This window comes from Oncorhynchus masou, chromosome 9, assembly GCF_036934945.1.
Source record: "Oncorhynchus masou masou isolate Uvic2021 chromosome 9, UVic_Omas_1.1, whole genome shotgun sequence".
NCBI lineage: Eukaryota > Metazoa > Chordata > Actinopteri > Salmoniformes > Salmonidae > Oncorhynchus > Oncorhynchus masou.
The window spans coordinates 30,010,879-30,034,792 of record NC_088220.1 but is presented as its reverse complement, the minus strand read 5'-3'; the positions used below and the strand labels follow the sequence as shown (position 1 = coordinate 30,034,792).

General features: G+C 42.2%; 1 protein-coding gene across 2 annotated transcripts in view; it reads left to right on the top strand.

Moving 5' to 3' along the window:
• Window positions 1–8,834: 8,834 nt before the first annotated feature.
• Window positions 8,835–23,914, top strand: part of LOC135545820 (ensconsin-like) — a 50,093-nt gene continuing 35,013 nt past the window's right edge. For both annotated transcript variants that reach the window (XM_064973729.1, XM_064973731.1), the window contains exon 1: window positions 8,835–8,917. In XM_064973729.1, the coding sequence (XP_064829801.1) occupies window positions 8,872–8,917 (46 nt within the window). In that variant the 5' untranslated portion in view covers window positions 8,835–8,871. The remainder of the gene's footprint in view (window positions 8,918–23,914) is intronic.

The window sequence follows — 23,914 nt, the reverse complement described above, 5'->3', positions numbered from 1 at the left end:
GACACAGTAACTCTATTTGTTACATCTGTCTGTACTGTCTGTCTGTCTGTCTGTCTGTCTGTCTGTCTGTCTGTCTGTCTGTTAACCTGTCCCTGCCTCTACACCTGTGCTTACAGACACAGTAACTCTATTTGTTACATCTGTCTGTCTGTCTGTTAACCTGTCCCTGCCTCTACACCTGTGCTTACAGACACAGTAACTCTATGTGTTACATCTGTCTGTCTGTCTGTCTGTTAACCTGTCCCTGCCTCTACACCTGTGCTTACAGACACAGTAACTCTATGTGTTACATCTGTCTGTCTGTCTGTCTGTCTGTTAACCTGTCCCTTACAGCAGTAACTCTACACACCTGTGCTTACAGACACAGTAACTCTATGTGTTACATCTGTCTGTCTGTCTGTCTGTTAACCTGTCCCTGCCTCTACACCTGTGCTTACAGACACAGTAACTCTATGTGTTACATCTGTCTGTCTGTTAACCTGTCTCTGTCTGTCTGTTAACCTGTCCCTGCCTCTACACTCTACACCTGTGCTTACAGACACAGTAACTCTATGTGTTACATCTGTCTGTCTGTCTGTCTGTTAACCTGTCCCTGCCTCTACACCTGTGCTTACAGACACAGTAACTCTATTTGTTACGTCTGTCTGTCTGTCTGTTAACCTGTCCCTGCCTCTACACCTGTGCTTACAGACACAGTAACTCTATGTGTTACATCTGTCTGTCTGTCTGTCTGTTAACCTGTCCCTGCCTCTACACCTGTGCTTACAGACACAGTAACTATATGTGTTACATCTGTCTGTCTGTCTGTCTGTCTGTCTGTCTGTCTGTCTGTTAACAGTAACTCTGTCCATCTGTCTGTCTGTCTGTCTGTCTACACCTGCCTCTACACCTGTGCTTACAGACACAGTAACTCTATTTGTTACATCTGTCTGTCTGTCTGTCTGTCTGTCTGTCTGTCTGTCTGTCTGTCTGTCTGTCTGTCTGTCTGTCTGTTAACCTGTCCCTGCCTCTACACCTGTGCTTACAGACACAGACACAGTAACTGTCTATGTGTTACATCTGTCTGTCTGTCTGTCTGTAACCTGTCCCTGTCTGTGCTTGACACTGTAACTGTATGTGTTGTCTGTCTGTCTGTCTGTCTGTTAACCTGTCCCTGCCTCTACACCTGTGCTTACAGACACACAGTAACTGTCTATGTCTGTTACTGTCTGTCTGTCTGTCTGTCTGTCTGTCTGTCTGTCTGTTAACCTGTCCCTGTCTGTGCTTACAGACACAGTAACTCTATGTTGTCTGTCTGTCTGTCTGTCTGTTAACCTGTCCCTGCCTCTACACCTGTGCTTACAGACACAGTAACTCTATGTGTTACATCTGTCTGTCTGTCTGTCTGTTAACCTGTCCCTGCCTCTACACCTGTGCTTACAGACACAGTAACTCTATGTGTTACATCTGTCTGTCTGTCTGTCTGTTAACCTGTCCCTGCCTCTACACCTGTGCTTACAGACACAGTAACTCTATTTGTTACGTCTGTCTGTCTGTCTGTCTGTCTGTTAACCTGTCCCTGCCTCTACACCTGTGCTTACAGACACAGTAACACAGTCTGTCTGTCTGCCTCTCTGTCTGTACATCTGTCTGTCTGTCTGTCTGTCTGTCTGTCTGTCTGTTGTCTGTCTGTCTGTCTGTCTGTCTGTTAACCTGTCCCTGCCTCTACACCTGTGCTTACAGACACAGTAACTCTGTCTGTCTGTCTGTCTGTCTGTCTGTCTGTCTGTCTAACCTGTCCCTGCCTGTCTACTGTCTGTCTGTGCTTACAGACACAGTAACTCTATTTGTTACATCTGTCTGTCTGTCTGTTAACCTGTCCCTGCCTCTACACCTGTGCTTACAGACACAGTAACTCTATGTGTTACATCTGTCTGTCTGTCTGTCTGTCTGTTAACCTGTCCCTGCCTCTACACCTGTGCTTACAGACACAGTAACTCTATGTGTTACATCTGTCTGTCTGTCTGTCTGTTAACCTGTCCCTGCCTCTACACCTGTGCTTACAGACACAGTAACTCTATGTGTTACATCTGTCTGTCTGTCTGTCTGTTAACCTGTCCCTGTCCCTGCCTCTACACCTGTGCTTACAGACACAGTAATTCTATGTGTTACATCTGTCTGTCTGTCTGTCTGTTAACCTGTCCCTGCCTCTACACCTGTGCTTACAGACACAGTAACTCTATTTGTTACGTCTGTCTGTCTGTCTGTTAACCTGTCCCTGCCTCTACACCTGTGCTTACAGACACAGTAACTCTATTTGTTACAGTAACTCTCTGTCTGTGTTGTCTGTCTGTCTGTCTGTCTGTCTGTCTGTCTGTCTGTTAACCTGTCCCTGCCTCTACACCTGTGCTTACAGACACAGTAACTCTACCTGTGCTTGTTACATCTGTCTGTCTGTCTGTCTGTTAACCTGTCCCTGCCTCTACACCTGTCCCTGCCTCCTGTGCTTACAGACACAGTAACTCTATGTGTTACATCTGTCTGTCTGTCTGTTAACCTGTCCTGTCTGTCTGTTAACCTGTCCCTGCCTCTACACCTGTGCTTACAGACACACAGTAACTCTGTTAACCTGTCCCTGTGCTTACAGACACAGTAACTCTATTTGTTACGTCTGTCTGTCTGTCTGTCTGTCTGTCTGTCTGTCTGTCTGTCTGTCTGTCTGTCTGTCTGTCTGTTAACCTGTCCCTGCCTCTACACCTGTGCTTACAGACACAGTAACTCTATGTGTTACATGTCTGTCTGTCTGTCTGTCTGTCTGTCTGTCTGTCTGTCTGTCTGTCTGTCTGTCTGTCTGTCTGTCTGTCTGTCTGTCTGTTAACCTGTCCCTGCCTCTACACCTGTGCTTACTGTCCCAGCACTGTGGCTATGGGGATGGGGAGAGGGGAGAGGGGGCTGCTGTGTGCCGTGTGCTGAGGGGCAGTTCAGTGTCTAGACTGGGTTAGCCTCCTGCTGGTAGTGCATTCAGTGTATTCTGCTAAACCGCCAGGAGAGTGCAGCGTGCTCACCCACCAACAATGCCCAGTGTGACAACCTCCTCCCAGGGTTCGATGTCTATAGAGGGCTGGTGGCACCTTAATTGGGGAGGACGGCTCATAGTAATGTCAGGAACCGAATAAATGGAATGGGTTCAAACACAGTATAGTTTTCTTTTCAATAATTTAAAGATAACTGAAGCCACTGTGATCTTAGAGAGCAGTAAGGAAACAGAATCGGTCATGATCATCCCCATAGGCCATGCTGTGTACATCATTATGTGTGGTGTTTATGTGTGGTGTTTATGTATGGTGTTTATGTGTGGTGTTTATGTGTGGTGTTTTTATGGTGTGTGGTGTTTATGTGTGGTGTTTATGTGTGGTGTTTATGTGTGGTGTTTATGTGTGGTGTTTATGTGTGGTGTTTATGTGTGGTGTTTATGTATGGTGTTTATGTGTGGTGTTTATGTGTGGTGTTTATGTATGGTGTTTATGTGTGGTGTTTATGTGTGGTGTTTATGTATGGTGTTTATGTGTGGTGTTTATGTGTGGTGTTTATGTGTGTTTATGTGTGGTGTTTATGTGTGGTGTTTATGTGTGGTGTTTATGTGTGGTGTTTATGTGTGGTGTTTATGTGTGGTGTTTATGTGTGGTGTTTATGTGTGGTGTTTATGTGTGGTGTTTATGTGTGGTGTTTATGTGTGGTGTTTATGTGTGGTGTTTATGTGTGGTGTTTATGTGTGGTGTTTATGTGTGGTGTTTATGGTGTTTATGTGTGGTGTTTATGTGTGGTGTTTATGTATGGTGTTTATGTGTGGTGTTTTATGGTGTTTATGTGTGGTGTTTATGTGTGGTGTTTATGTGTGGTGTTTATGTGTGGTGTTTATGTGTGGTGTTTATGTGTGGTGTTTATGTGTGGTGTTTATGTGTGGTGTTTATGTGTGGTTTTTATGTGTGGTGTTTATGTATGGTGTTTATGTATGGTGTTTATGTATGGTGTTTATGTATGGTGTTTATGTATGGTGTTTATGGTGTAGTGTTTATGTGTGGTGTTTATGTGTGGTGTTTATGTGTGGTGTTTATGTGTGGTGTTTATGTGTGGTGTTTATGTGTGGTGTTTATGTGTGGTGTTTATGTGTGGTGATATAAGCTCCTGTCATGGACCTGTTGTGCATGCCCTCACAGCAGGCAAGGTCAACAGCCAGCCAACAGATTAATGCTGTTTAGCAAACAACTACAACATCACCGTAAGCTTTCCACTGGTAGATCCTGTTAATTTTCAAATGATTCTTCTCATACTGAGAATTAGTCAACAGAATTTAATTTCATCAGAATTGGCCATCACTATTTCCAAGAGAAGTTCCAAAGTGTAACGATCTGGGTGTAGTGGGTGTGAAGTCAGGCGCAGGAAGCAGAAAGTTCAGGGTAGTGCTATTTAATGCACAAACGGCGAACATAAGCCACCCCACGAAACACAGGGCAACACAAAACAAATGCCCCAAACACGGTCCAGCAAAAACCCACGAAATGGGAAACACGTTAACCTCAAACGTGCACACTAGTCACACAAACAATCCCGCACAAAGAGCAGGCGGGCCTACTGGTTAACATAGCCCGACTAATCAGCCTAAACACAAAACAGGTGAAACCAATAAACAGAAAGGGGGAAAAGGATCAGTGGCATCTAGTAGGCCGGTGACGACGACCGCCGAGAGCCACCCGAACAGGAAGGGGAGCCACCTTCGGTAGGAGTCGTGACACAAAGGAGTTACAGAGAACATTGAGTACATGACGTTGTAAAACAAGTTGTGTAGAAGAGGGTTATGTGTGTATTGTTGAGCTACAGTAGTGACACTGGATACGGTTCATGTCTCCATGGCTCTTATTGATTCAGTGACTTCCACATCGACCTATCTACTACTTCTGTTGCTCTGGGCCCTTCTGCTGTTCATTGAAAGATTCAGTGAATTTTGACTTTACTGAAAAGAGAACACTTGTACCCCCTCAGAGAGACAACCAGTACCCCCTCAGAGAGACAACCAGTACCCCATCAGAGAGACAACCAGTACCCCCTCAGAGACATCACCAGTATCCCCTCAGTGAGACCACCAGTATCCCCTCAGTGAGACCACCAGTATCCCTTCAGAGAGACAACCAGTACCCCCTCAGAGACATCACCAGTATCCCCTCAGTGAGACCACCAGTATCCCCTCAGAGTCCACCAGTACACCCCTCAGAGAGACCACCAGTATCCCCTCAGTGAGAACACCAGTATCCCATCAGTGAGACCACCACTATCCCCTCAGAGTCCACCAGTATCCTCTCAGTGAGACCACCAGTACTCTCTCTCAGAGAGAGAGAGGCTTTGCCCTGTTTAAATAATACACTACTGTGGCCCATTAAATGCTGTTACACAATCAAATCATTGCTTGGATTTTTACATGAACATTCAACCAACTGTATGTTTTCAAAAACTGAAATCAGGTTTTCTGTGTCAAACTGTTTTCAACTCTCTATCACTGCGCTGACACCAATATTTAAGTAATTGACTGACACTGAACTCTTCTCTTCTTGTCTTCTTGTTGGTCCAGGTGAAGAGGCTGGGCTATTCCCTGGGCTTCTCCCCTGAGGTCCTTTCTAACCTCCATGGGTTCCATGATCTGTTCCAGTACCTACACCCTACTGTCCCAAGCCGCCGCCCTCCTGCCCCGCCTTGACATTGTTGCTAGGATACATTGTGCTCTGGTGGCCACTCATACGGTGACGTCCAGGCCCTAGGGACATGTTGCCATGACTCCAAGCAATCCAAGCTCAACTTGGCCTTTGTGACATATATACTCCCCTATATATTTATTTGTTCAGTGAAGCTAAAATGTTTTAGTTGTCTCTATATTGCATTATTTTGGATTTGAGATCAAATGTGTCATATGAGGCGACAGTACTTAATGTCACCTTTTATTTGAGGGTATTTTCATACAAAACTATTTTACAATTAAGAAATGAAAGCACATAATGTATCTTGTCCCCCCATTTGAAGTATTTGGACGAATTCACTTATATATGTATTAAAGTAGTCAAATGTTTAGTATTTGGTTTCATATTCCGATATATATCAGCAAAATTATACTCCCAGAAATATGACCCTCCCCTGTTATTGGTTATGGTGAGAGGTCAGCATGTCTTGGGGGTATGATGATTGTGTGTCTAACTTCCTCACTCATCATTATTCCCGATTCATTCAGGATTATCTGTAATCATGGTAGCATCCACATTAATGTAGAAGTAGTCAAAAGTTTAGCATTTGGTCCCATATTCCTAGTACGCAATGACTACATCAAGCTTGTGAATCTACAAACATGTTGGATGCATTTGCAATTTGTTTTGGTTGTTGCAAACTTTGTTGTGCCCAGTAGAAATGCCATTTTGGACTCACTTTACGGAGAATCCTGAATGAATTGTGAATAATATTGTTTGAGAAAGTTACAGATGCACCAATATCATATACCCAAGTCATGCTAACCTCTCACCATTATTATAACAGAGGAGGTTAGCATTTTATATCATACCTCCAAGTCATGCTAACCTCTCACCATTATTATAACAGAGGAGGTTAGCATTTTATATCATACCTCCAAGACATGCTAACCTCTCACCATTACAATAACAGAGGAGGTTAGTATTTTATATCATACCCCCAAGACATGCTAATCTCTCACCATTACAATAACAGGGATGTTAGCTATGATCTTTGTGCCTCTGTAACTTTCTCAAACCTTAATATTTACTAAATATTTACTATTGATTCATGATAATCGGTAATCATGGTAGCATCCACATTAATGTAAAAGTGTTCAGAAACATATTCACTTCTTATTTACAATAAAAGTGACTCCAAAATGACACTACATTATTTACCATTCATTTCTGTTGGCCAACATAATCTGAAACACAACCAAAACAAACTGCAAGTGCTTTTAACAAGTTTATAGAGTCACAAGCTTTATGTAGTCATTGCGTGCTAGGAATATGGGACTAAATATAAACATTTTGACTACTAATGAGTGAATTTGTCCAAATACTTATGACACCTTCAATTGGGGGGACTAAATACAGTACAGAAAGTGGTTTCATTTCTAAACGGTAGAACAGATATGTATGAATTAAAATATCCTCAAATAAAAGGTGACATTATGTACTGTTGCCTCATACAGTATAAACCAGTTTAACTGAATTCCAAAATGCTGGAGTATAGAGCCAAATTAAACGCTTTAGCTTCACTGTACAAATAAATACGTAGGGAAGTGTACTGTATGTAGCACTATGACCAGAATCCTCATCATGGTATGCCACACCATGGGAAAGGGACACCAGTATAGTGCAGAGTGTGACATGAGACTCCTGGATAATGTTCTAGTTCTGCAACGTATTGTTAGACAGTGGGGCTACCAGCTTGTTATATGATATCCAATTATGTCAATGTTCCTTTAGTAAAACAACTCAAAGGGAAAGGGAGCAGAACTTGACCGTTTGAAACTTTTTTTAGGGGGGGGGGGGGCTAGAAACTGCTATTGCTTGTTCACAGTGGGTTAAATCGATCCATTAAATGTATAGCCATTATATATGTAATACCCTTGAACTATTTTCTGTTGCATAAGCCATAATGGTATCATTTGTCTGCATACTGTAAGGTGTGAATAGTCAGCATTGTAATGTGACCTAGATTACTTTTTCATCTGAGTCACTGGATGCAACGCACAGAGACTTGGCAATGAGGCCCTTTATCTACCTCCCAGAGTCAAAGGAACTGCTGGATAACATTTGTATGTCTCTGTGTCCAGAATGAAGGAAGTAAGAGGTAGTTTCGCGAGCCAATGCTAACTATCTTTAGTGCAATGACTGGAAGTCTATGGGTATCTGCTAGCATGCTTTTCAATGCGAAGCTAACTCTAATTTCCTTCATACTGGACACAGAGACATGCAAACACTATCCACAAGTTAATCTGACTCTGGGGAAGTAAACAAAGGGCCTCATTGCCAAAATCTTGAAGCATCCCTTTAACCATGTCAATGGGAAGGCTATTTGCCTATGATGAATACCAGTATAGGGTTTATGGTATCTCACTGCTATACCGGACCAACCTCTCACTTAACACTTCCATTATATGTGATGGTTGTTAGTGTTAAATAACCTCTTCTGTATTGTTCAGTGCAGTATAACTGAACCCACAATGTATTTTTGTTTACCCTGTTTTCCATGTAAAACGAACGAGGGCCCCGCTGGCTAAGGCATGTGACATGGGGTAGGACAGAAGCGTTAGTGTTGGATGAAAATAGACAGAACAGAGCACAGGGAGGATGTGGTGTTTTCTTTATTTGTAGGGGTTGGTTCACTACTGCTGCAAAGCAGTTCCCCCTGAAACTAACTCCTTAGACTCTTCAACTCTTTCCATAAGGTAAGTCCTCAAGGAAGCCAATGCCTTGACTTCTCTAAACTGCTTCTCTAATGTAATGTCATGACAGAGACAGAACAATATGATTGACACAAATGCATCTCTAACTTTTATAGTGCATCTGACAAAGTTTAGCTTTTATGTTCTGACATAAATATTACTTTCTGTTTGCTTGAGTTAATTGTATTCCCACTATCATTCCCTGGGTGGTTTGATTACACTTTATATTCAACATGGCAAACTTTGATAAGCAGCTGTTGCCTTCTCACAACCATAGATTTTCACGCTAGGTGGCGCTATTGCCTATCGATGGCCCGTTCCCTAGTTTTACTTGGATGTCCACGTAACCGCGTACGTATTATGCGCGCCTCTGTTGCCCCAAAAAAATTGAGAAGGAAAACTTCATAGAAATGGCGGAGGGTGCAACATCTCTGAAGGGTTTGCGAGCTCAAATGGGTAAGGAATACACTTAGCATAACTAATTGTTGATGTGCCAATGTAGCTACTTAATGAAGTCGAATTTCCTCTAAGTTGCTTGCTAAGTGACCCCTCTACCGGCAACCTACTCATTTTGAACATGTTTTGTGGCTAGCAAGCTAACCTTATCCGCTGACAAAAGGAGTTGGAAGTCCGCAACTCTGATCCCCTCCTGCCAGTTTGAAAGCTAGCTGCACAACCTAATAAGCTAGCTGCATGAACATCAACGTTTACCGGGTCATTTATTTTGCACTATATGTAACTAGTACAACGTTCCTATTGAATGTACTTATTGTAAAATCACATTAAAACCTACTCTAACTGAGCCATAGTAGCAGAACCAGAGAGCCAATCGTTGTTGGATCCAAAATTAAATGTAATCACCGGTTGGAACGGATCTGTGTGCGCGCTGCTGAGGCGCCATAAATTGCTACCTAGCTAACGTTACACATCAAACTTGTTGAAATAGTTGCCTAATTAGCTAGCTAATTATTAACTAAATAATTAATTTGCCAATAAGCATAGTTTACTTAGCTAGCTGGGTAGCTAACTTATACAGGTAGCGTCATAACAGTGCCTATTTTCTGACTAGCTAATTTAACTAATACTAGCTACAGTAGCTACTTTATGGTCATCTTTGACATCTCCAAGTTCAAGCTAGGAGGTAACGTTAGCCAACGACTTGCTAGCCATTGTCTGCAAAGGAGCAAACCGTATTTTCTGGTTGGCTAGTTAGTTTAATCAGATTGACCCTGGAGAGGCTGCACGAAACTGTCGTGTAAACTACACAAATTGTCTGTTGGTATGTTAAGTGACGCTAGGCCAATTCTAAAACGGTGATGTGCAAGTAACGTTAGCTACGTAAGTATTGCTATTTTTTTGTGCCGGTCTTAATGCCCAGAAAGTACGTTTGTTGTGGTATTCCTGAGGGCTTTGAATGAGAGTATTCCCGTGGGCTTTGGATGTTGACAGGTTTTGACCTGGAACTGGGAGGTGATTGGTGGTTTCATGGGATTTGAGAGGAAGTTATGGTGGTTTTTGTGTGTTGCATGCCTAGCTAGCTAATTCCTCTCTAGAGACAAGTCACCAATGCAGTTTTCCTTCAATGCATGTGGCTCATTGGTATTCAAGCAGTGAAGAGAATCTGAAATTAAACTATTTGTCTAAGCTTGTTGACATGTGACAGATTCCGTTGTCTTGGCAAGGTAGCTAGCTGCTACATTTATTTTATTTAACCTTTATTTAACTAGGCAAGACAGTTAAGAACAAATTCTTATTTACAATGACGGCCTACTGGGAAACAGTGGGTTAACTGCCTTCAGGAGCAGAACTACAGATTTTTACCTTGTCAGCTCGGGGATTCGATCTACATCACGATGTCTGACGTGGTTTTGCACTGAGTTCCACAGACACTGAACCAAAAGTCCACAAAGCTGCTCATGGGATGATGACTATCCATTTACTGCTAGTTTTCTTGGATGCAGTCAGTGATAAGGGGTTGTTTGTTTCTTGTGTATTTGGTTCCACTTTTTCACTGTACAAAATTGCTGTATAAGCCAACGCTTTTTCTGTCTTAACATTGTTAACAGAAGTTATTTTACGTCGTAAGCTGGGCCTCTTCCTGAGTGGCAGCCAAAAGCACAGATGTTTACTGTTTGTCTGCATCAGAAGGTCTGAATCCCCAGTTTGTTTTGTACTCAAACTGTTGGACTGGGCTGAATTGCTAGTGTTTCTTTCCGTCAACATACCAGGCATGAAGGGTTGTTTTTGAAAGTAGGTCATATCTTTTCTTCATCCACTTTTTCATTCACTATTTTCACTCTGAAAGCTATATCCACTGAAATATGTGTCTTTGTGAAAGTATTTTCCAGGGATATTCAATCTTGCCCGTCAGTGAACTGCTGAGAAAGAGGGTGATGAGGGGAGGTTTGAAAAACCCAACCGCACTGTGTTCATAGATAGGAAGGGTAACAAAAGAATGGCTGGAATCCAGTACATTGTTGAAACACACAAATACTTGGTTATCTCCGCAAGATTGTGGGTTGTACCTACACTGTCATTATGAGTGCAGATCAGATGCCTGTGACTGGAACCTAGCAGGGCTATCTGAATCCTGGCTCTGCCTGGCCTGAAGAATCAAAAGCATGAAAAATATTTCTGAATTGTTCTGAGGGAACCGAAGGAGGAAATTGTTTAGCCTTTTTTTGCTCGGAATCTTGTAGCAATGAAACAGAAACAACTAGTTAGGAGTTCCTCTCATCCCAGTCTTCTACAGGAGGTTAACCCTGAGTTCAGAGGTCATGACATGCTAGTCTGAGATTGCAGAGCCCCCGACAGTGACACAGTTTGGTTTCATGGCAGGCATTACAGCACAGAGAGAAACGAGCCCCAGGCAGGTCAACTATTTTATCGGGTGAATAAGAGCTGATTCATGTGATGCAGTAAAATATCATGGAAGTTGGATGTGCCCACTCATATAATACATCAATAAAAATCAATTTAGCCTCATAAATAATGAAACATGTTCAATTTGGTTTAAATAATGCAAAAATAAAGTGTTGGAAAAGAAAGTAAAAGTGCAATATGTGCCATGTAAAAAAAGCTTGCTCAGTTTTTGCTCAGAACATGAGAACATATGAAAGCTGGTGCTTCCTTTTAACACGAGACTTCAATATTCCAAGGTAAGAGGTTTTAGGTTGTAGTTAATATAGTATTTATTTGACTATTTCTCTCTGTACCATTTGTATTTCATATACCTTTGACTATTGGATGTTCTTATAGGCACTTTAGTATTGCCAGTGTAACAGTATAGCAGTATTGCAATGTCCGTACTGTGAGACGCTTAAGACAGGGCGGACAGCTGACCCACCGTCGCTGGACCAGACAGGACTGGCAAAAAGTGCTCTTCACTGACGAGTCGTGGTTTTGTCTCACCATTGGTGATGGTCGGATTTGCGGTTATCGTTGAAGGAATGAGCATTACACTGAGGCCTTTACTCTGGAGCGGGATTTCTGAGGTGGAGGGTCCATCATGGTCTGGGGCGGTGTGTCACAGCATCATCAGACTGAGCTTGTTGTCATTGCAGGCAATCTCAACCCTGTGCGTTACAGGGAAGACATCCTCCCCCCTCATGTGGTACCCTTCCTGCAGGCTCATCCTGACATGACCCTGCAGCATGACAATGCCACCAGCCAGGCTGCTCGTTCTGTGTGTGATTTCCTGCAAGACAGTAATGTAATGTCATTGAGCACGTCTCAGACTGTTGGATTGGAGGGTGGGGGCAGGGCCATTTCCCCCCCCCCCCCCCCCCCCCCCCAGAAATGTCTGGGAACTTGCAGGTGCCTTGGTGGAAGATTGGTGTAACATCTCAAAGCAAGAACTGACAAATCTGGAGGAGATGCGCTGCGGTACTTCATGCAGCTGGTGGCCCCACCAGGTACTGACTGTTACTTTTGATTTCGACACCGCCCTTTGTTCAGGGACACATTATTCCATTTATGTTAGTCACATTTCTGTGGAACTTGTTCAGTTTTTGTCTGTTGAATCTTGTTATGATCATAAAAATACATACACATGTTAAGTTTGCAGTTGACAGTGAGGATGTTTCTTTTTTGTTGAGTTTAGATGCTTTGTATGAGTTGAGTGTATAAGCATTGAGCCTAGGCCTTTCCACTCCATTGTGCTTGTTGGCCTGCCATGAGTGATGCTGATGAAACGTGATGTGTGTGTTACACATCAGCTAGTCCTTGTGTGAGCCCAACTCTGGTCAGGGCATTCTGTCATTAGCCAGTGAGAATGGAGCTCAACCTGCTGTCGTCAAGGTGTCATCATCCCGGTGGCTCTGGAAATAGCCCCGGCTTACCTCTGAGTGAATGTGTCCCCAATAATCCTGGACAAGATCTGCTGTGTGTGTGTGTGTGTGCGCACCCTCATCGCAGCTGTGCCCGGTGAAGACTGTCATTATTAGACAGTGTGGACACATTCCCCTCCAGGTATCTGCAGTACTGCACTTCCTGCTTGCCAAGAAACACCCAACCATTTCTACTGCTGGGCCCCAGAGGGAATGAGGTCACTTCACTGACCCACTGAACTCACTATTGTCTCTGACTGATATTTGTGTGTGTTGAGTGGTGGATGGTTGTGTTAAGGGTGGGGGTGGGGGCTGTCGTTTCTTTGTGCCCTGTCTACTGACAAGTGGCTGGACTCTGCTTTATTTTTGGCTGACTGGTACTGAGCACTGAGGTGTCAATCTCACTGTGGCTTTGGACAGGAGGCACGAACGCAGCAGTCAGCATGTCTTCAGCAGTGGCCCAATGTAAATTTATTGTGAATAGTATGTAATTTATGAACAGAAGGTTATATGCCTCATACTCTTTTATATTGGTGTTCATTACCCATAGTGCTTTGAAGTTAGACATTTCCTGTTTGAACACTGGTGGTTTTGTCCGGCTGTGAACAGAACTGCAGCTGCATGATGGTGCAGGCTGGCCTGCTTCCTGTTTATGACCAGTGCCTGCCCTGTCTGTGGAGCCATGATGAGTGTTCCAGGACAAGACAGGAGCCCCCTGATGAGTTGGATTTTACTGCCTCCCCTAACTGCTCTGCCTGGGGGATGTTTCCTAGCCTAGCTAGCCTAATCAATATAGCCAGTCTATTTACTATGTTGTGTGTGATTATAGAGTGCAAAGCTGTTGCGGTGCATACTGTACCCTAACTGCCTAATAGGATAAGTTAGGTACTGCAGACTAATCGGTGAGGTGTTTCCCCCATCACAGCAATATGTTGACACTGTAGCTAGCAAGCATAGGCTAATTAAAATGGCATGTCGTCTATGGTTTGATGAAAAAAAAGTAGGTTGTTTTTAAACATATTGTATCTTAGTTGTGGACATAAAATAAACACATATTTTTCCAGGTTAGTCTCATTGTTAATCTGTCTGTTTTACAAGAGAGACCTGGCCAAAATGGCAGCACACAAAGTTGCAGACACATTTACATCATAAAACACGAAGCGCTACATTTAAAAAAAACATACATTTACATACAGAAAAGCAAGATGTTTTGGGAAAGTGTGGTGCAACTGTGGGTCAGAACATTGATAATCCTCTTATTTTCCATCATAGAGTTCAACCTAACTTTAAACACATTTTGAAATGGGATGAGCTCCTGTCATTTTCGGACCTTTTCAAGTTTGTTCCAAGTGGAAGGGGCAGAGTTAAAAAGCTTTTTGCCCTAGCTCTGTACGGGCCTTAGGCACAATCAGCTAGACACAGTCATCTGTGCACAGACGATAGTTTTCATTTGACTGCTAGACAATGTAGTTACAAAAGTAAAATGGTAGCTGTCTCAATATTGTCTTATAAATAAAAATGTACCAATGATTTAATCTCTGAAGACCTAACAAAGGCCAACCCACTCATGTAGAGGGTACAGTGATGTGAGAGTTTTGGAGTTAGTAACAAACCTCAGCTCCTCATGGCTTTTATTTGTATTTATTTTTTTATTGCAGAAAAAACAGACAATGGCAAAATAAATCTAAAACTCTTTCTGGATGCTCAACACAAAGTACAGTTAATGTATTTTTTGTTTCATCTGGTAATGATTCGCAGGGTAATACTTATGGATCATTCTGAACGAGACCTTTGACCTTGTTAACAAGCAGGTATTTGTGTGGTAATAACCATACTTTTTCCCCAACAGATATTATTGACAAATGTATTCCAGTGAGTCGTGACATAAGGAATTGATTCTATATCCCTTTTGAAGAAAGCAGGGATGTATCTGTTGTTCTGAGGGAGCAAGGAGAAACACAGTTTACCTATTGGAGAGTCAACTGGATTAAGCGAGGGCAGGTCAAGAAGGTGAGGTCTGGCTACACCTCTAAATAACATGAGAGTTCCAGATGGAATAGCATCAGACTATGGTGAACTCTCTAGGTGTGACAGGGATATTGTAAAGAGAAAAATTCCTTATAATGATTGACAATCCTTCTGCATTAAAATGTTGACTCACCAGCAGGATATGACTATTAAACCAGTTCTTAAAAAAATAGACTTGTTTCTATACAAAATATCCTTATTTTTCCAAATGAAATTTAATGAGCATCTTTCCTGTTGTTCCTTAGATATGGTAATCCCAAGGTACGTTACTTTTTCCTTGACTGGAATATTGAATATAGAGGGTATCACACAGTCTTTAACAGCAAACAATTCACACTTAATACAGTTTAGGCAAAGACCAGATGCTTTGGAAAATATATTTATCACATCTACTGCTCTAGGAATCTGGTCAGCATCTTTCAAAAAGAGGGTGGTGTCATCTACAGGCTTACTGGTGATGATATCTGTCAGCAATAGAGATCCCTTTTTATATTGCTGGATTTAACAAAACTTGTAAAAGTTGGGTTGCAAGCAGGAAGAGGTAAGGTGAAATTGGGCAACCTTGCCTAGTTCCTCTTTTCAATTCTAGGAGGAGTGCCATGCTCTAATTTACTGGAACTGTTCCCATTCTCCTCATGTTAGTGTCCAGCATGTGTAATGATGTCACAGGGACAAACATGTTCAAGATATCACCATAATCAATTACAGGCACGAAAATAGCGGAAACGAGCCTCTTTCTCTCTTCAAAAGGAAAAAATGACTTATTATGAAAATAAAAACCCAACTTGAACCTTCGATGTGGGTTTTAAAGGTGACACTCATCTATCAAGAGACCCAGCCACTTGTAAGTTGCTTCTCTTTATACTCTGTCTGCATAGTGACTATACATGGGAGAGTCTGAGGTTTCATCTTAGATTTTGTGAAAACCATAAACTTTTTTTGCATTTTAAAAGCCACTTCAGCTGACAGAGCTGATTCTGGACAATAGTGAAGGTAGATTGCAGTTCTTCAAAGGCCTTATTCAATGTTGCGGCACAACAATAAATATCTGTTGTCAGCATAAAAATGAAAACTAGCATTTGACACGTCATTATTATACCAACATTATTAAAGGGATTCTTCGGGATTTTGGTAATGAGGCCATTTATCTACTTCCCCGTAGTCCGATGAACTCATGGATTCCATTTGGTCAGTGTGCGGTTTGAAGAACGTCTCTAACTAGTGATAGCGCAAATGCTAACTAGCGTTAGCGCAATGTCTTGAAGTCTAAACCCATAGATTTCTAATTGTGCTAAAACTAGTTAGCATCGGCTCGCAAAACTTCCTCCAACGTTCTTCATACTGGACACAGAGACCTACAAATGGTATTGAGAAGTTCATGTGACTCATTTCCAAAATCCATAAGTGTCCCTTTAATATAAATAGAGAACTGTGGTCCTGCCCCCTTCTGGACAGTTAACCTATCTGGTGTCTTGCCATCAGAACTCTATGTCCAGTTTTTGACACACAGCTTTTGAACCAAGAGACTGCCTGATCAGATAATTCTGTGTTGGCAAGTCTTTGCAACATGTCATGATCAACTGTGTCAAATGCCTTTTGATAGATCGATTAATAAGGGTGCCGTTTCTTGTCCATGGAATCAATGATATAATTAACAACATTTGTTGCTGCAGTAGAAGTGCCATGCTGTTTTCTGAAACCTGATTGAAACGTAACTCCAATTGACATTGACATCGGCTAGGCAGGCAAATTTGTTGTGTGTGCTAATGGTTTTGCTTAATACCTTCACTCCGTCACCATTGCTGTTGTCCCCATTGACATTACTGTTATAAAAACGCCACCCACGCTCTTGTCCGGCTTTGTGCTGCGTCATCCAGTGTCTGATTTACAGCAGCCAGCCCACTCGGGTCTAATGTATGCTTATCAATGCAAATCTCCGTAGTGATGGATGCAGATGCCCTCTCCCCCCTCTCGTCAGCTCTCCTTTCAGTGTGCACAAGGACACCTGGCTCTTTCAGTTCTACAATACGTGGTCCTGTGTGGTTCAGTTGTTGGAGCATGGCTCGAACCCAGGATTGTGGGTTCAATTCCCATGGGGGACCAGTACGATAGCAACAAGTAAGTCACTCTGAATAAGAGCGTCTGCTAAATGACTAAAATGTCATATGTTTAAGTCTCTGTGGTGAAAAGACCTGAATAAAAGCATTATATTCAATTGAAACCCCTATTGCATTGTCCAGTTAATGTAGGCTAGTCTATGACCAATATTAACTTTGGATAAATTGATGCTATCACTAGCCTCCCAGGTGTGGCAGAGTTAATGGGTATGGACTGGAGCATAGGTGGTGTAACCAGGGACTCAGTCCTTTTATTGTTGCTATGGTGTACTGTTATTTGCATGCTTTGTGCTGGAGGAGAGGGCTCACTGTTTGCCCACTGTTCTCCTTTGTGAGTGACTGAGAGGATGAGGACAGTGACTCAGACAATCCCTTTTGCATATTCTCTATATCCTCTGGCCTGCTCTTTTAATCTGCGTCTGTGAGGGTAGGGTGCACCTACTTCTAATCACGCTATCACACAAGCAGGGAATTATTTCAACTTCTTTTAAAGATGACTGTCTTCAGTGGAACTCTTTTTGGATTGACAATCTGAATGACCACTGCCTGGGCCAAGAGTCTGTCTATGAGAGGTTGTCTGAGTTTGGTTCGCTTGAATTCTGTGCCCCAAAAAAGGGACCAGATCAATGTGAACACAAAGCTCTCCACGTTCGCTTGTCATTATTCCCACACCACACAGTAGACTACTGCAACACCATTTCCCCTGCCATAACCCCTCACATTGATGAGAGAAGATGATGTGCAGGTTCGTGGGAAAAGAATGTGTGCTGTTTATGGATATTGAGTAGAGATTGTCAAGGATGCACAGAAATTCAAAGATACAGTTTTGTACTGACATGATGTTCAGATTATTTTTTATTTCACCTTTATCTAACCAGTTAAGCTAGTTGAGAACAAGTTCTCATTTGCAACTGCAACCTGGCCAAGATAAAGCATAGCAGTTCGGCACATACAACAACACAGTTACACCTGGAATGAACAAAACATACAGTCAATAATACAGTAGAAAAAAAAAAACAAAAAGTCTATATACAGTGAGTTCAAATAAGGAAGTTAAGGCAAAAAATAGGCCATGGTGGCGAAGTAATTACAATATGGCAATTAAACACTGGAATGATGGATGTGCAAGTAGAGATACTGTGGTGCAAAAGGAGCAAAATAAATAAATACAGTATGGGAATGAGGTAGATGGGCTGTATACAGATGGGCTATGAACAGGTGCAGTGATCTGTGAGCTGCTCTGACAGCTGGTTCTTAAAGATAGTGAGGGAGATGGGAATCTCCAGCTTCAGTGATTTTTGCAGTCCGTTCCAGTCAGTGGCAGCAGAGAACTGGAAGGAAAGGCGACCAAAGGAGGAATTGACTTTGGGGGTAACCTGTGACTAATACCTGCTGGATCGTGTGCTAGGAGTGGGTGCTGCTATGGTGACCAGCGAGCTGAGATAGGGCGGGGCTTTACCTAGCAGAGACTTGTAGATAGATAACCTGTAGCCAGTGGGTTTGGCGACGAGTATGAAGCGAGGGCCAGCCAACGAGAGCGTACAGGTCGCAGTGGTGGGTAGTATATGGGGCTTTGGTGACAAAACGGATGGCACTGTGGTAGACTACATCCAGTTTGCTGAGTAGAGTGTTGGAGGCTATTTTATAGATGACATCCCCGAAGTCAAGGATCAGTAGGGTGGTCAGTTTTACGAGGGTATGTTTGGCAGCATGAGTGAAGGAAGCTTTGTTGCGAAATAGGAAGCCGATTCTAGATTTAATTTTTGATTGGAGATACTTAATGTGAGTCTGGAAGGAGAGTTTACAGTCTAGCCAGACACCTAGAATATGTGTATAACTACAAATACCTAAGTCAGAGCCGTCCAGAGTAGTGATGCTGGATGGGCGGGCAGGTGCGGGCAATGATCGGTTGAATGGCATGCATTTTATTTGCGTTTAAGAGCAGTTGGAGGCCACGGAAGGAAAGTTATATGGCATTGAAGCTCGCCTGGAGGGTTGTTAACACAGTGTCCAAAGATGGACCAGAGGTATACAGAATGGTGTCGTCTGCGTAGAGTTGGATTAGAGAATCACCAGCAGCAAGAGCGACATCATTGATGTATACGGAGAAGAGAGTCGGCCCGAGAATTGACCCTGTGGCACCCCCAGAGACTGCCAGAGGCCCGGACAACAGGCCCTTCGATTTGACACACTGAACTCTATCAGAGAAGTAGTTGATGAACCAGGCGAGGCAATCATTTGAGAAACCAAGGTTGTTGTGTCTGCCAATAAGAATGTGGTGATTGACAGTCGAAAGCCTTGGCCAGGTCAATGAATACGGCTGCACAGTAATGTCTCTTATTGATAGCCGTTATGATACCGTTAGGACCTTCTTGAGGTGCACTCTGACCAGGGAAACCAGATTTAGAGGAGAAGGTATTTTGATTCAAAAATCTCAGATGATACAAAAGAGGTTTTGCAACAAGAGATAATTTAAGAAAAGATGTCCAGATTGTCTATGCATATAATTGCAGCTCTTTCAGAACATCAGCTATCTGGATATGGGTGAAGGAGAAATAGATCTTCTCTGGCGTGCCCTTTGGAGGGAGCTTCAGGCAATGACCAAGATGAGATGGCAGCCAGGTGGAAAATGACAAGGATTTTGATTTTGAAATTCTCTGTTTGTGGATTTGATCTGTTTAATATGGCTAGCCTCCGAGCAGTGGGTAGCTGGGATGAGGTCTCTTATTCTCCATGGACTTTACAGTGTCCCAGAAGGTTTTTGAGTTTGAACTGCAGGATGCAAATTTCTGTTTGTAGCCTTAGCTTTCCTAACTGCCTGTGAATATTGGTTCCTAACCCTGAAGAGTTGCCACACGGGGCTATTCGATGCTAATCCGCACAGGATGTTTGCGCGAAAGTGGTCAAGGGCAGACAGGTCAGTGAACAAAGGGCTACATTTTCCCAAACAATACAGAATGGGGCATGCATATTTAAGATGGTCAATGAAGGATATGTGAAAAAACACATCTTCTACTGATTGGGAAGGTCAATGTTTGCCAGGATACCCCGGCCAGGTATTATGAAAGGTTAATCCGGAAATGTTTGAGGGACGTTGTAGGATGACTGGTCGTTTGCTTTCAGTAGCCATTACGGATGCAGGCAATGAACGGAATGATCTTCTCCTGAAAACACAGATGTTTTGGAGGGTGATTTGGTGATGTGACTGAGGGTCTCCTCGGATTTGGGGTTATATCTGGAAGCTCTTGATAAATTGGTAAATGATTTAGATTTATTTGTTAATCTGGCTTTTGTGAAAATGTATTGGGTGCGTAATCATGCCTCAAGCTCATTAGCAAAATGCAATGTTAACTATTTATGAAACTCGCAAATGAAATAAATATATTGGTCAATTTCTTTGGTTCAACACTGTCATCTATTTTCAAAAATCTGAGATGACAGCATTTGTTAAGAAAAGGCTAGCTAGCATAGCAAACGCATTATTTTACATTTTCACAAAAACAAGAAAATTTTCAAATAAAATAATTTACCTTTGAAGAACTTTGGATGTTTTAATGAGACTCTGTTAGATAGCAAATGTTCAGTTTTTCCAAAAAGATTATTTGATGGGGAGTTTTGTTCAACGTTTGGTTAAGAAAAACCTTGAAAATTCAGTCATTACAACGTGCAAACTTTTTTCCAAATTAACTCCATAATATCGACAGAAACATGGCAAACGTTGTTTAGAATCAATCCTCAATGTGTTTTTCACATATCTATTCAATGATAAATCATTCGTGGCAGTTGCCTTTCTCCTCTGAACCAAATGGAAAAGTGGACGCAGCTGGAGATTGCGCAACACCAAGTGGACACCTGGTAAATGTTGTCTCTTATGGTCAATCTTCCAATGATATGCCTACAAATATGTCACAATGCTGCAGACACCTTGGGGAAACAACAAAGTGTAGGCTCATTCCAGGCGCATTCACATCCATATAAGGAGACATTGGGACACAGCACATTCAAAATCTGGGGCATTTCCTGTATGAAATTTCATCTTGGTTTCGCCTGTAGCATTAGTTCTGTGGCACTCACAGACAATATCTTTGCAGTTTTGGAAACGTCAGTGTTTTCTTTCCAAAGCTGTCAATTATATGCATAGTCAAGCATCTTTTGGTGACAAAATATCTTGTTTAAAACGGGAACGTTTTTTTTATCCAAAAATTAAGAGCGCCCCCTATATCGAAGAAGTTAAACATGTCAAGCATTTGTTTGCAATATGTTGATCTATAGGCTAAGATAGCTTCATACGCTGTTTATTGGTTGTGGGGTTTGAATAGTGTGAAGACCACTTATTTGGTGAGACTCCATAACATGATCGTCAAATCCATTCTAGCTCTTAAAGGGGCAGTAGCCTACATTGGGTGTACAATTTTAAATTAGGCCTACAGCATGATTTAATCAGCAGTTATTCTACTGGTATTTTAATGTTACAAATACTATTTACATGTTCATTTTATCTTCTGATTACAATTGTCATCTTTTAACAAAATGCTATCTATTAGCTTCCAAAATGTTAGTAGGTAAGTATATCTAGTTGTCCGATAGCATATTCTGATGGAGTGGCTTGTCCTGTATTTTTACCCAGAGTGCATTGAGTGAATGTTGGAAAAATACACCGAACAAAAATATAAAATCAAAATGTGAAGTGTTGGTCCCCATGTTTCATGAGCTGAAATAAAATATGCGCAAAAATAATCTAATTTTGTGCACAAATTTGTTTACATCCCTCTAGGTGAGCATTTCTCTTTCGCCAAGATAATCCATCCACCTGACAGGTGTGGCATATCAAGAAGCTGATTTATACAGCATGATCATTACACATGTGCGCCTGGGTAAAATAAAAGGCCATTCTAAAATGTGCAGTTTTGTCAAACGACACAATGCCACGGACGTCTCAAGTTGAGGGAGTGAGCAATTATCATGCTGACTGCAGGAATGTCCACCAGAGCTGAATTGAAGAGAATTGAAAGTACATTTCTCTACCATAAACTGCCTCCAATGTCATTTTAGAAAAATGTGTCAGTACGTCCAACTGGGCTCACAACCACCACACCTGTAACCACACCAGCCTAGGACCACCTCATCTGGCTTCTTTGCCTGTGGGATCGTCTGAGACCAGCAACTCAGACAGCTGATAAAACTGAGTAGTATTTCTGTCTATAATAAAGCCCTTTTGTGGAGAAAAGCTCATAGTTGGCTGGGCCTGGCTCCCCACCCATGGCTGTACTCTTGCCGAGTTGTGTGAAATCCATAGATTAGGGCCTATTGAATTAATTTAAATTGGCAAATTTACTTATATGCACTAATTCAGTAAAATTGTTGAAACTGTTGCATGTTGCATTTTTATATTTTTTGTTCAGTGTTTCTTGGTTCCTTTCTAAACATAGCAATGTAAATGCATAGAGTACTGGGACCTAACAAAGTTGAATTTAACTGGCGGTAGAGAGAAATCCTCATTCAAAGGTGAGGGCAGTGTGAATTCTTTACTTTTTTTACCCAGAGCCCTGCCCAACTACATGACATGCTACCTCAGACATGGCCCCTGATGACAGACCAGACTTTCATTTGATAAATGTGGTCAATATATGGCCCAAGTGTTCATGTAAAGGAACTACTAACCTAAAATTGGTCATTATGAAATTGACTGCAATCTTTTTAAAGAGAATTGTTCTGGATTTTGGCAATGTCGGATGAACTGGTGAATACCATTTTATGTCTCTGCGTGCATTTTGTAGGATGTTTCTATCTTGCGTTTGCGCAATTACTAACTAGCATGCTCGCTGTTCCCATAGACTAATAATTGTGCTAATGCTAGTTGGCATTGGTTTGCAAATCTACCTCAAACTTTCTTCATACAGTATGCAGAAACATAAAAAGGTATCCACAAGTTCATCTGACTTAGGGCTCCCGAGTGGCGCAGCGGTCTAAGGCACTGCGTCTTAGTGCTAGAGTCGTCACTACAGACCCTGCTTCGATTCCAGGCTGTATCACAACTGGCCTTGATTGGGAGTCCCATAGTGCGGCGCACAATTGGCCCAGCGTTGTCCGGATTTAGCCCGCGTAGGCCGTCATTGTAAATCAGAATTTGTTCTTAAATGCCTTGCCTAGTTAAATAAATAAAACAATAAAATCCTTCACTATCCATTTTAAAATTCTTTCAGTTGTCTTGGGTCTCTGAAAAGACTTTGGTGCTTGTCTTGGAATGAGTGAATTGAGGCTTGTAATGACAGTGAGTGAGATGCATAAGCCCTTTTCTGGTCGCAAGCTGTACTCTGCTGGACAGTTGCCATGTGACAGAACAGCCTAAGTCTTGGCAGGGTGAGGAGGACACTAGATGAATGGTGTGTTGTAAGAGTCCCTTTTAGGCCGATGTGATGAGGTTCTGAAGTTCGTCTAGTGGATGATTCCTTATCTGCACCAACTTGGATTAGATTATATATTTTTCCTCTGTTTCGTACATTCAAGAGTTGTATATTGGCCTACCTTAATCTATTTTCACACCCTCTCATTGTGTTTTGTTTATTCCCCTGAGGGAAGGATGGATGTTAGTCACTAGCTCATGAGACACCACTAATACTAAGCACCCCTCAGTTTCTAAAGAGGCGCAGTGGGTTAGCTCATTTGTGTATTAGACCTATCTGAGTCTAAGAAGGTAGGTATCAGATAGTTATAAGGCCATTTAACTTTTCACTTAACCTGGGATTCCCACTCTGTGAAGCGTGATGAAAGTAAACTGATGTCCACTTCCTATGGGATTATCAGCAGACTTTGACCGAGTCATTCATCTGTGACGACCTGAGTGAAATATATTGATGCTGTTCCATTGAAGACTATGGTATTGATGCAGCTTTGTTTGTTTGTCGTGTTGGTTTTGTCCTCCCGTTGACTTTTGCTATCTGCTCTGTAAAGGCCAATGGCTAAAGATATACATCAATGCC